The 13161-nt window shown below is 38.3% G+C and overlaps 1 protein-coding gene across 1 annotated transcript; it reads right to left on the reverse strand.

Moving 5' to 3' along the window:
* Window positions 1-311: 311 nt before the first annotated feature.
* LOC107718246 (zinc finger matrin-type protein 3-like) lies at window positions 312-11944 on the reverse strand. The gene is made up of 6 exons (XM_016525240.1): window positions 11827-11944; window positions 5858-6213; window positions 5470-5616; window positions 4242-4408; window positions 2507-2601; window positions 312-875 (listed from the first exon to the last, which is right to left on the reverse strand). The coding sequence occupies exons 1-6, from the start codon at window positions 11942-11944 to the stop codon at window positions 667-669; spliced, it is 1092 nt and encodes a 363-aa protein (XP_016380726.1). The 3' UTR covers window positions 312-666.
* Window positions 11945-13161: the final 1217 nt, after the last annotated feature.

Raw genomic sequence — 13161 nt, forward strand, 5'->3', positions numbered from 1 at the left:
ATTGTCATCGCTTTCATAGTACATTCAGCAGGCACGCCGGAGATTCTCCTGGGAATGCAGTCTCTAATCTGATCGGCAGAGCGGCGGCGTGTGTTCTGTAGCTCCTGAAGAAACACAGTGAATCTACGGCTCAGAGTGAGTAGGATTGCCACTTATGTTTGTTTAGGTAACTGATTGCTGTTCGATTTTTCCCTTTTTGAGGCATCAATTGCACGCAAAAACAGCTGAAAAAAACAACAACCTGTCCAAAGCATGTTGGAGGTCATTTTAAATAAATTATAATAAAAAAATTCTAGACATATACAGAAATCCATACTGAAAGTTTCAAATCCCCAAAAGTGCAGTATACTCTGATATTTGTGTACTTGCTCAAAAGGTGATCTAGGATAAGAATGATAGGATACGATTGATCCTAAATCTGTGCTTATGTGCGTTTAAAACTTTTTGTTAGATATCCCTTATTAAATAAGAACTTTCCAACAGACCTGTTGTCTGGCACAAAAGAAATGTTTGCTCAGTAGTGTGTGCGAATTTTAGCTCATAAATTGTTTCTAGAATAACACGCATTAAAAAAACCGTCACCTTACATTTTAAAACAAAAGTGGCTACTTCCAGAATTGCAAGATTATTTTCTTCAGGATCTGGGAATCACTCATTGGCTGCCTCTTAAGTGTATCCCAGATTCTCCATCTCGCTCCGGTAGCGTTGCTCGGACACTCTGCTTTTATGCTGCTTGCTCTCCAGGTGTAAACGAAACTCTGCTTCTTCACTGGCACCCGAGTTACACATTGAGCAATAGAACTGCCCGCTGGGTGTGACGCACATCGCAAGGTCTCGTGGGATACGCTGCCTCTGCCGTGGGTTGTAGTAAGGGCCTGAAACAGCACAGGAAACATGTCAGGTCATGTGAATAAATGAAACTTCAAATTAATGGCTACATGACTAAGCAGATATTATAAGGTGATGAAATACACATTGAAATGCAAACTCACACTGACTTGTGTGCTAATTTCCATGTTCACACTACCTTAATTTTTTTTTTTTTTTGGAAGAAATGAATTCTTTTATTCAGCAAAGGTGCATTAAACTGATCAAAAATAAGAGTAAACATTTAAAATGTTACAAAAGATTTCAATTTTAAATAAATACAAATTTTAATACATTTTAAATCCATTGTTAAACTGTTAATTTGAATTTTCTATTCATCAATCCTAAACTAATGTATCACGGTTTCCACGAAAATTTTAAGCATCACAACTGTTTTCAACATTGGTAATAATAAGAAATGTTTCTTGCGCAGCAAGATTTCTGAAGATTCATGTGACACTGAAGACTGGAGTAATGATGCTGAAAATTCAGCTTCACATCAAAGGAATAAATTACATTAAAGTCATTACATTACATTAGTTTTTAAATGTAATAATATTTCATAATATTACTGTTTTTGCTGTATTTTTGTATTTATTTTGTATATATATATATATTTTTAATACAGCCTTGGTGATCATAAGAGAAAAAATCTTACTGACCACAAACCTTTGAATGCCAGTGTATATGTACAAGAATAAATAAATAAAAACGAGCATGATCCAATCATACAAACCCATTATGTTGGAAAAGCACTATATTTAATACATGCATAATTCAGAACTGAACTGAAAATGCTTTTTAAATTCCAATTCACTTCCTGAATTTGCATTAAATTTGAATCGAGGTAAGCAGGATGCAAATTATAATTATAATTTAAAGTAGAAGTGCCACCTGTAAAAATGTGCCTTCAATTTATATGTTTTATTACATTAAAAAATATTCATTTTAATTTAATTTTGTGGAAGAAAACCTCATTTTCCCAACCCTGGCACACACACTTTGTGGCTCATCATGGGTATATTCTGCAGGACATAATGAGAGCAGATGACCCTCACCCAAGGGAAACATCAGCCCTCTTTTAGCACATCTCAGTGTAGAGAGACACACTGGTTCAGCAAATTCACATTTGCCAGATAAGAGTCTAACTAATAGACATATTTTGAAAAAGCTTTTATTTAGTTCTCTTTCCGTTTAATAAAAAATATCACATGTAAAAGCTAACTGCTTCAGTTTTAGAATGCAAAGGTGTGTGTTTTCGTGCGTATGTGAGGACAGGATCACGGGGCAATGGGGGGCATGTGTGTGATTGAGATCTGCCATCGTGTGGGTGACGTTCATGGGCTCGGGCTGACGTGGGGTGGAGTATCGGCTTACAGAGACCAAAGCCTTGGCGTCTGGCCTGCATATAGCGAGACTAGCGCATTGCGCTACATTAGCACAGGCTGGCAAACTTAGCACGTGCAGCTGCCAAGCGCTCTGCTGCCAAAGCACTGATCACAAATGGAGGTTTTGCACCACAGCTTGGACCACTGAGCAGAAAACAGAACCCGAGGGATAGTCTCGGGGCAAGATCACATGATGACAAAAATCCGTCTCTCCTAAACTATTGGTTGAGATCAATCTGTGTGTACAGTACCTGGCATGGCAGTGTTGTTATGAGCCCTACGGTTCTTCATTAATCGGTACTCGTATCCTTCTTTCCGTGGCCGTCTCTGAGGGTTGGACAAGTCTCTGGAAAACACATTATAAGAAAACACAAATGACCACTTATTATGGATGTGCAATTCTATTTCTATTATTTCAACTAAACCACTGTATGTAAGATTAATCATAATGTTAAAGTAAAAAATACACTTCAAATCAAGGCCAAAATAATCAAGTATTCACAGTATTAAAATGACAAATTAAAACTTTATTGATTTATAAACAAATTAAATAAAAATTAAGTCAATAACGTTTTTGTTCCTTCCGTTGTTATTTATGTTGATGTCACAGCTTGCAGACGATTGCTATGCAAAAGCTGTGTGTGCTCGTGACTCTTTAGCTCCGCCCATGCCACGCCTCCAGGAGCTCGACTGTTTTCAGAGAGAAGCGTAAAGCTGTATCTTTCTTTTATAAATCTGATAAAGCTAAAGACTCTTCTGAGATATGAAGGATGCAGTACTACTATATAGGTACTCAAGATTAACATGAGATTGGCAGAAACTGTGTGTGTTGTTATGTCCCCTTTAACTACAAAAATGCTTACTAAAATTTTTTAATATATGGAAAAATTACACATATATCCATAAATATAACAATATTGCTGCAAAATAACAATATTTACTTACAAACATGCTTTCTAAAATATTTGAATATATGGAAAAATGCTACTCAAAGACTTCTGTGAACATTTTAGTCATGATGCAAATGAATTGTTGAATCATAGTTTTGAATCATTCAAATGGACAGTTTGAACTGATTTGTGAATGTGAATCAAACTTGCTAACTCTAGAAGCATTTTTGCTACTGAAATTGAAATCAGACACAATATGAAAAAACACTCTCATGCTTGCAAGTAACAAGCAAGAACGGATCATGAAATTATTTAAATGACAAATATATATTATAAATAATAATAAAAGTAAATAAATAATATCTAAAATAATGTTTGTTTTAATGACATACATAAAAATAATATTAAAAAACTGTAGTGTTCAAATAAAAAGTAAGCAATTAAATTGAAATAAATTGTATATCGCCAGCAAAATCACTGTGAATATATCATGTATTTTCACCCAGCCCTGCTGCTTACTAATTTGTTTTGTTTTGAATTATTAGGGATTCAAACCTAGCTTAACTAGCCATAGACATGTTTGCTCAGATACAATCAGACGTTTGGAGTGCAACAGGATATATCTTCCTGGGTTTGTTATCGGGACCGCCCAACTCTCGCCACAGTGGCCTTAAAATGAACGCCCCACTTATCAATGCAAAAAACAGCCTGAAGATAAAGCTAACAGGAAAAACCTCCTCCTCCATGCAAAACTACTTACTAGTTGATGCATAATGTGTACATGGATTTTCTTTTGATCACGAAATGAGTCTAAAATTAATACGAGTGTATGAAGATCTATATCCTAGATATGTTTTAACTTCCTAAAAGTATTTTCATGTCAACTACCCATAAACCCATCTCAATATATGCAACAATATGGGTCATGACTTCAGGTTTTGATCCCATTTTTGCCTCTGATATCATTCCCGTGACCAACTGCATAACTGATGTCTCATACATTTTTTTTTTTAAAAGACACCACCCACGAACATTCAAGGATTTTCCGAGTTTAACGGCTGTTTAATCTCGGAGCGCATGGGTGTGACAGACTCACAAGGATGTGGCGTTCTGCTGCGCCTCGGCCAGCCGCAGTCTTTTGGCGTGGTTCTTGCCCTGATAGTGTGCCTGAGCCACAGCGGGGGAGCTGAAGGAAGCGTCACACAGCTTGCAGTAGTCATTTTCCGTGGCCAGTATGACTCTGCTAGTGCCCTTAGAGAGTGGCTGCATACGGGACAATGACAGTAGAGCTTTTAGAAAGAGTAGAGCCATGAAAGATGTGCGTCTACAGGGACGTCTCTGAATACTACCACACCGGACTCAGTGAATGGATGCATGCAGAGTGACACCGCATGATCAAACTGCACTTAAAGATATTCCCAGATAGGGCTGGACGATAAAGTTACCTATATCTAAATTAGTCATTTTATTCAGCAAGGACGCTTTAAATTAAAGTGACAGTGAAGACATTTATAATGTGACAAAATATTTTAAAATATGTAAAATAAATGCTGTTCTTTTGAACTTCCAATCATCAAATATCCTGAAAAAAATAATCATGGTTTCCACAAAAATTTTAAGCTGGACAACTGTTTTGAACAGTGATAATAATAAATTCTTAAGCTGCAAATCAGCATATTAGAATGATTTCTGAAGGATCATGTGACACAGAAGACTGGAGTAATGATGCTGAAAATGCGGCTTTGCCATCACAGGAATAAATTGTAATAATATTTCACAACATTACTATTACAATATTATTATTAATGTTTCTACTGTATTTTTAATCAAATAAATGCAGCTTTGGTAAGCATGAGAGACTGCTTTCAAAAACATTTTTAAAAATCTTAAAATCAAATGATTAAAATGGACAGTTTAAAATTCATGGAAATAGTCAAATTTACCATCTCTAATGTCATTTTTGTGGTGTTTATTTTAGAGATGCTACTACAACAAACAACAAAAACAATTAAAAACGTAAAAGTTTCAAAATCTCTTCATCTGCCATAAATCAGACAAACAGGTAGTTCCGCCCCAAATTCACTTCATTGTTTGAGCCAATGTTATTATGTTCAGCCGAGTCGGACAATCCAATGGTTTGCGATTCTGATTGATGTCACTATTGGCACATAAATGACACATTTTATACTTGTGAGTCACATGACAAAAAAAGTATAACTAGTCTATTGATGTGCATTTACAATGTTGCTTTATTTATTTTCCCAGACAGCCTGAAAAAACACACTTGTTTGGACAGAAATGCACCAGATAAGAGGCATAAGTACCTGGTTGGCAGTCACATTTGCAGAATCTGTGGGTGGAGTGGCTGAGGGTTGCTGGGAAACAGGCTCTACTACCTCTGGTATTCTAATGGGAGGTGGCTGCTGGCTGCCAGCATAAAAATTGCGTAGCTTCTTACTGTGGTTTTTCCCCTATAGACAAAACAAAGAATTGATTACATGCTTTCTTCTTAATTGTAGCGAAGATTTAAACCAGTAGTCAGGCTCTCAAGAAAAACAACTAACTGAAAGAAACCAAAACCACAAGTAAAAACTCCTGATTTGTTAACATACAGTAAAACCACCTTGTTGATATAAACACAGATTGCGAAATCATTGACTATTTCCTTATCTTATTTACATACCCATAACCATAAAATGAGTTTTAGATTACCTGATAATGTGCCTGAGCCTGTTGGGCAGAGTTGAGAGTGACGTTACAAAGCTTACAGTATAGAGGCTTGCAAAGCTCTTCCAGAGTGGCTTCCTGATCTGCACCCACCGCCTGACCATCTTCCTCGGGGGGTTTGGGACTGAGGACGGGGGGTGCTGGGATGGGCAGGTTGGGCGGCAACTGGAGGTGAGGGGGCGGCTTTACGGCTAGAGGAGTGCAGTGTGGGAATCGCAAGGGGTCCGGCGACATCATCACCGGCGAGGGACTGAGATTGTGGGTCGGGGTCATGGCCTGGAAGGGCTGAGGCGGCTGATGACATAACAAACTAACAGGTGGTTTTAGAACAGGGTCTGGACCTGGAAAGCCAAATGAGGTGTCAGAATGAGAATATAAACTTTTAAGGACCTGAAAAACCTGAAAATTTGCTTCTCTTGTGGAATCTTGTTTCTTCTCTGATGACGTTATTTTGACGGCTTAGGCCTCGCCCTCTACATTTTTTTTTCAATGAATACTGTAACACAATACTGAAGTAAAGTCCATTGCAACTTCCGGTTCACGCAGACTTTAAAGGCAGAGTAAGTGATTTCTGGTAGCCAATGTTGATATTTGAAATCACCAAAACAAACACGCCCCTACCCCAAAAGGGTCTTGCCCCTATTTTGATAGCGAAACAAAGCAAAACCAATGTTACACCGTGTCTACGGACGTGAGCGGCTCGGCGCAACAAATCCCCGACATAAATTAGGTTCTATTTATGACGTGCTGACACAAATTTCAAATGGTTTTCAACGGTCGTTTGATCGCGTCCAGTGTAGGCAGACTTTAGCTGTTGTAGACATGGTGTTACTCACCTATTGAGAAGAAACAAAGCAACCTCGGCGTCCGATCGCAGGCCTCCGCTCCTTGAGTTCTCTCCAGCGCTGGAAAGCTGATCCGATATTTACACGGGTCCTACTTCTTGCCTTATCGTTCCGCAGACCTTTTCCTCTTTTGTTTTTTATCCGCCATCTCTATCTTTCTGTCGCTCGGCTCGGCTAATGTCCGTCCCATGCACTGAACGCGCTCTCCTCCACATCACGAGTAGACACGCCCCTTATTGCTGATTGGCTACAAGTTTGTTTTGCGATTCGGCCCGAATCAGTTTTCTAAAGTGTTTTTGAAAAATCACATACCCTGCCTTTAATAATCGAAAGAAACATTTTCCACTATAGGAACCTTTTGTGCAATGGAAAGTTTCCATAGATGTAAAGGTTTCTTAATGGAACCATAGAGGCCAATGGAACTTTATTTTTAAGAGTGAAGGTTTAATTTAACGCTTAATTTAAATTTAATGTTTTAATTAAACAATTTAATGTTCCTGTGGCTCAGTGGTAGAGCATTGCGCAAAGGTCGTGGGTTCAATTCCCAGGGAACACACATACTGATAAAAAATGTATAGCCTGAATGCACTGTAAGTCGCTTTGGATAAAAGCGTCTGCTAAATGCATACATTTATTTATTATTTAATTTATTTATATCTAGCTAATAATAGGTGTTTCTTCTGAGAAAAAGACTCCTGTACTCTCACATGCCCCTCTGGTGTTTCAGAAGAGATATCAATGTTTCAAAGATACAATATCAAAGTCTGCAATCAAAAGCAATTTATTAAAGCTATGATGTCCACATTCATTTTATAGCTCAATATACATTTACCCTCAGGAGAAACATAAGAGAACTCTGCTACATAAAACAGAGATGTAAAGGCCACATACATTTTTAGTGTAGCAAATGAGCTATTTTAAGATACTATATCGTAGCATGGCACTTAATCTAGCAAGAGTGAATCTTTGCAGTATGGCCTTCTGTGGATGTGATTAGGGCTGACTCCTGCCTCCTGAACTCAGTGCATGTTTGGTGCTTCGGCCGAGCAACTGGGGGGTTGGAGAGTCAGCTGTTTCGTGGCTGTGTGATATTTCCAGTGTATCAGTTCCGACGGGATCATGACAACAATGATTCAGCTGACCAAAATAGACATAAGAATGCGCCAAATGGTTCTGTTTCCGGTTGCCTGGACGGTGTCAGCATTAGAAAGGCACTTCTTGGAATTCTTAAATACCCCACTGTTTATATCCATAAATGGAGCTGTTAACGTATTTTCATTTTCTGTGTTTTATTTTCAATATAAATGGTTTCTAAACGGGTTTCCCTAATGTCCTCCCTGTCCCCATTTGTTTGGTTAATTAATCCCACCCCACAAACTGTCATAATTGGTTTAGTCAGAAGTCGGATGGCACATTTAAATCAAAACTAACATTTTTTTATGGAATATTGCAGTGTTTATTAAAAATATTTACGGTCTGTCACACCAAGAGCATTAACGATTACTATAAATACAAAGATGACTATATTTGTGTCCACACCAGCGAACAATAACTGTCTGTTTATTCTAAGTGCATGCTCCTCTGCCACTTTAAATTCGCGAGCTCATTACAGCAAGATTGATTCTGATTGGGTGTCAATGTTTTTATCATTCATCAGCTGGAAAAATATTGTTCTGAATGTGAATCCAACAATATAATTTCTCTATGCCTTTATTGTTATAGCTGTGGTGTGGACTCTGCTATTCTCTAATATTGAGAACGATTTTTAGAACTATATCTTTATCGTTATCTTTATAGTTATCGTCCTTGGTGTGAACAGGCCTTTATTCATGCACATCATTTTTTAAATCATGTGCCCTCATAATCAAAACAAATCCAATGAGCTAATCAATTCCAAAAACAAGTCCCAACCTACTGTAACAGATCGGCCATGCTCCACCACCACCCAATCACAACGATTCCTCTCACCTGAGTTCTGAGCACCAGCACCTGTCACTAATCAAGCACCTCATTAACCAGCCTGCATAAAAGCACACACCTCAGACACCCTCACTGTCCGGTCTCGTATACACGTAGAGGACTCAATGACTTTGCTACTACTTCCATTTGAATACTTTAAGCAACGGTTATCTCCCGCTGAGCGACAGAGAAGGCTGACCCAGGGTCTCTGTTTGTACTGTGGAGCTCAGGGGCATCTGATCTTGTCATGCCCCAGAAAGTATCATCCCACAAAAAGATGATCGTCAGTCCCATTGAATGGAGTGCCCCTTCAGTGGCCACTCCATTCAAACACGGCTCCCAACAATCCGCCGGGCTGTCCTCCTGGATGCCAGTATGTACCACGAACCCAACGCAACCCACTGATTCACTCTGCTCACTACTCCCGAGGCACTGGCCATCCAGGGACCAACAACACCCTCTCGCTGCTACGAGAGCGCTTCTGGTGGCCCAATATGGCAAGGGACGTGAGAAGGTTCGTGCAAGGATGTCCAGACTGTGCCATGTCCAAAAGCCCGCGCCACTTACCATCGGGCAAACTCTTCCCTCTACCAGTGCCGACTCGCCCCTGGTCACACCTAGGAGTAGACTTTGTCACGGACCTGCCACCCTCTGAAGGTAACACATGCATCCTGGTAATAGTTGATCGTTTCTCAAAGTCATGTCGCCTTCTGCCCCTCAGAGGTCTCCCCACTACAATGGAAGCGGCGGAGCTTCTCTTTAATAAGGTCTTCCGCTATTATGGCATTCCTACATTTTTTCTTATTTAAGAAACTATTTTACTCGGATATAGGCCTACATCACAAAAGGGAAGAATAGGCCATCACAATTTCCACTGCATGCTCCACTGCATTCATTTCCATTGCATACATTGCATAGTTCACCCTAAAATAAAAATGTCTGAAAATGTACTCACCCTAAGGCCATCCAGGATGTAGATGAGTTTGTTTCTTCATCAGAACAGATTTGGAGAAATGCACATGTACAATGTAAATGTGCTCACCAATGGATCCTCTGCAGTGAATGGGTGCCGTCAGAATGAGAGTCCAAATAGCTGATAAAAACATCACAATAATCCACATGACTCCCGTCGATCACTTAACGTCTTGTGAAGTGAAAAGCTGCGTGTTTGTAAAAAGCATTTGTCATTAAAACGTTTTAATGTTAAAATTTCAAGCTGTTGCTTCTGTCCAAAATACCAATCCAAAATCCATAGTAACACTTCCTCCAGTGAAAAAGTCCATCACCTGTTGTCCTCTCACATCTAGAACGGTTTTGGCTTGTAAATAGTACTTGATCTGTGCATATTTCTCTCCTGATCATATCAGACAAGATTATGGACAGAGGCATTTTAGCTTAAACTTGTCACTTCACAAGATGTTAACTGATGGACTGGAGTCGTGTGGATTACTGTAATGTTTTTATCAACTCCCATTCACTGCAGTGGATCCATTAGTGAGCAAGCGATTTATTAATAAATTTCTCCAAATCTGTTCTGATGAAGAAACAAACACATGTACGTCTTGGATCTATTCCATTAACAAAATGGACTGTGATTTGGTTGCTTTTCATGTTGGTCATGCACACTTTCCTATCAGAGTGGGTAGTTCTAGGCAAGAATTAGTTGACACCAATAGTCAGAAGTCTGGCTATGAAAAAATAACCTTGTCTTACTTGTAGTTGTCTCTGCATCATCATTTGCACTATTGAAAAAATTTCAATGGCCTACCATTTTACATTCTTCTCATTTTGACCTGAAAACAAACCTGATATCTCTTGGTCATCAGAGAATACAAGCCCAGAAATAGGTCTAAGTAGAACCTACAGTCCCAACTCAAGGTCAGGGACACATACCTGCACTCCATTCAGATTAAATACACTGTTTTTTAGAAGCAATGCAAAGTTTAGTTGGAGTACGAAAACAAACATCTGCTCTTTCATCAGAATTAGGATCAAATATTTTTAGATTTAGGGAGGATTGTTCTCATTGGGCATCTATAATGCAAGGTATGCAGGGCACATGAGAAGGTAAAGCAGTACTATCACTTGATGCTGCAGGTTGTTTTACACCACGCACCGCTGCAAAACTACAGTTGTTCTTTGACAGCATCAATTATTGAGAGCAGAATAAATGCATTACATGCTTGGTTGCTCTCTGTGCTTAAGGGACATTCTGCAGTGTTAAGATCATGATGATTAAGATCATCACGCATTTCGTCCTTCTGTTTTGGCGAATAGAATTCGATGCATTACCAGAGCTTCACAGTGTCTCACCATATATAAAAGCCACTTTAACACTTCATCCATGATTTGCAGAGTGCTCTCATGTGAAATAAATAAAAATTGAGCATTTTTATGTCCTGTATGGCCTGGTTAATTAGACTGCCAAGGAGTCCTCTTAAATAAAATCCACATTTGTAACCTTGTGGTCCCTTGTGTTTTGTGAGGACATGGACTGCAGATTGTGCATTATGGACTCCTTCTGGGAGGTTTAGCCAAAAATCATCACTGATCTTGCATGTCCCTCCATATCAGCACAGTTATAGTTTTCATATGTAATCTAGACTCAAGTGTGACAATGGAGATGGGCATAACCTACCTGATACCTCATTCAACGTGCCTCATATTCTATTCTGCATAATTTTCTATTTAAGAAATAAACTTCTTATTAGTCCACGCTCTGTTAAAAAGCATAAATTGAAAAAGCATGATTTATTTTTTTATTTTTTTTGGACTTTATCTAATGCAAACACATAACATCCATGCAGAGCTTAAGCAGTATATCATTATATAGCCTAACAGAAATAGAGTTGGATAGCACAGAAATCATTTCTGCACCTGAAGAATTTCAGTGACATTTGAAATATGTTGGTCATGTACATAACATTCCATTAACATTTTTAATGTGCCATGATCATTTGGCAATGCAGATAGGGATGTTCATTCTCAATCTGTCAGTGGTTAGGCTGACATCAAGACCTTTCTTAAATAAAGATCGGGCCCTAATAAAGTCCTATTTTAAACCATTGCCGTACAAAGCAAATTTGATGCAGAACATCAGTTATAACGCAATGCACTGAAAATCATTTCGAAAACATTGTCTCATCTTACCTGTCATCCGAGGGAAATAATGGCTGCAATCTCCATAGTTTACAGGCTGAGAGCTGTAGATATTGCAATAGTCAGCACTTGAATAAAAAGCATCTCTGTTCTTTACATTCATCGCCATCTTCCCTGCATCCTTTCAAGCTCTCTCTGCTGCTCAACTTCTTCAAGCCAGACGTGCGCCGCATGCTTCAAACGTCCAACAGAGGGGTGTTTTCATCCATATACGGTTTCAAAAACATTAGAAATACGAGGAAAACGTTGGATAAGTGAGATAGAGGGAGATTTAAATTATGCTAATACATACATTGGAAAACCGTATTCGTAATCACAATTCCAATGGTCGGAAATATTGTGCAATTTACAGTAACGTCTCCCGCACCCTAGTTGGTACAGTCCATTTCCTATCTATGTGAGAATCTGATTGACGATTCAGCACGCGCGATGAGAAGATGCGCGAGCCTGTGACTTGGCAAACGGGTGTGTGAAGTAGCCTACGTGAGGTAGTGTACTTCATTACTGTTATATATATAATTTAAGTACATTTGAACTTTCCGCGAGTAGTGTCGAAACTGTATACTTGTATTTTACTCAAGGCTACTTTTTGCTCCTTAAACATCCATTTAGACGTTCAAACTACAAAGTAAATAATTATTGCAATGATCAACAATAAATTGAGATTACATTTTAAAATTACTTTTACATATAATTGTGAAAACTTATTAAAGTTAAAGTAAAAAAAATGACTTTCATTTATAATTAAAAAAACATAGTAATTTCTCTGTATTTTACACGTCTGGAAAGAAATAAATGAATAGTAGTGTCAATAAACAAACTACTACTACTTATTATTATTATAAGCCTGTTATTTTATATACTGTATATATCTAAATTAGTACGGATGAAAAAACGGTATATCTGTAAAGACAATGATAAAGAATTCAGAGAAGTTGCTTATGCAGTCTAATGTATTCATAATTTAATATTTTAAAAATTTGTCTATTCATTACCATTCATTATTACATTTAAGTTCAACATGTATGCAATTGCAATTCCTGTGTGCCTTTGTACAACATCAAGCAGTCTGTATAAAGGCACATTTTGCGCATATATTTGCAGCCTGAAGATGGCATAAAATATAATATTTCCGATTTCTAGGGATTTCTGGCGAGATTAACAATTCACACTTTATTCCGCTTGTTTAGCATGTGTTTGTTGAACATATGGCTGCTCCAGTACTATAGCGGGATGATCGATTGAAGAAGAAGAAGAAAAAAAGGGAGTTCAATTGGGTTTGTCATTCATTCTCTCTCTCTCTCTCTCTCTCTCACTCTCTCTCTC

The sequence above is a fragment of the Sinocyclocheilus rhinocerous genome, unplaced genomic scaffold (assembly GCF_001515625.1).
Source record: "Sinocyclocheilus rhinocerous isolate Xijiao unplaced genomic scaffold, SAMN03320098_v1.1 scaffold1111, whole genome shotgun sequence".
Lineage (NCBI taxonomy): Eukaryota > Metazoa > Chordata > Actinopteri > Cypriniformes > Cyprinidae > Sinocyclocheilus > Sinocyclocheilus rhinocerous.

Bases quoted from the DNA above. Each gene is read 5' to 3' on its own strand.
- LOC107718246 (XM_016525240.1), bottom strand. From the start codon at position 11,944: ATGGCGATGAATGTAAAGAACAGAGATGCTTTTTATTCAAGTGCTGAC. The intron at 6,214-11,826 runs GTAAGATGAGAC...TTGGCTTTCCAG, and splicing joins TTATTTCCCTCGGATGACAG to GTCCAGACCCTGTTCTAAAA. The intron at 2,602-4,241 runs GTGAGTCTGTCA...TGTGTTTTCCAG, and splicing joins CAGCAGAACGCCACATCCTT to AGACTTGTCCAACCCTCAGA.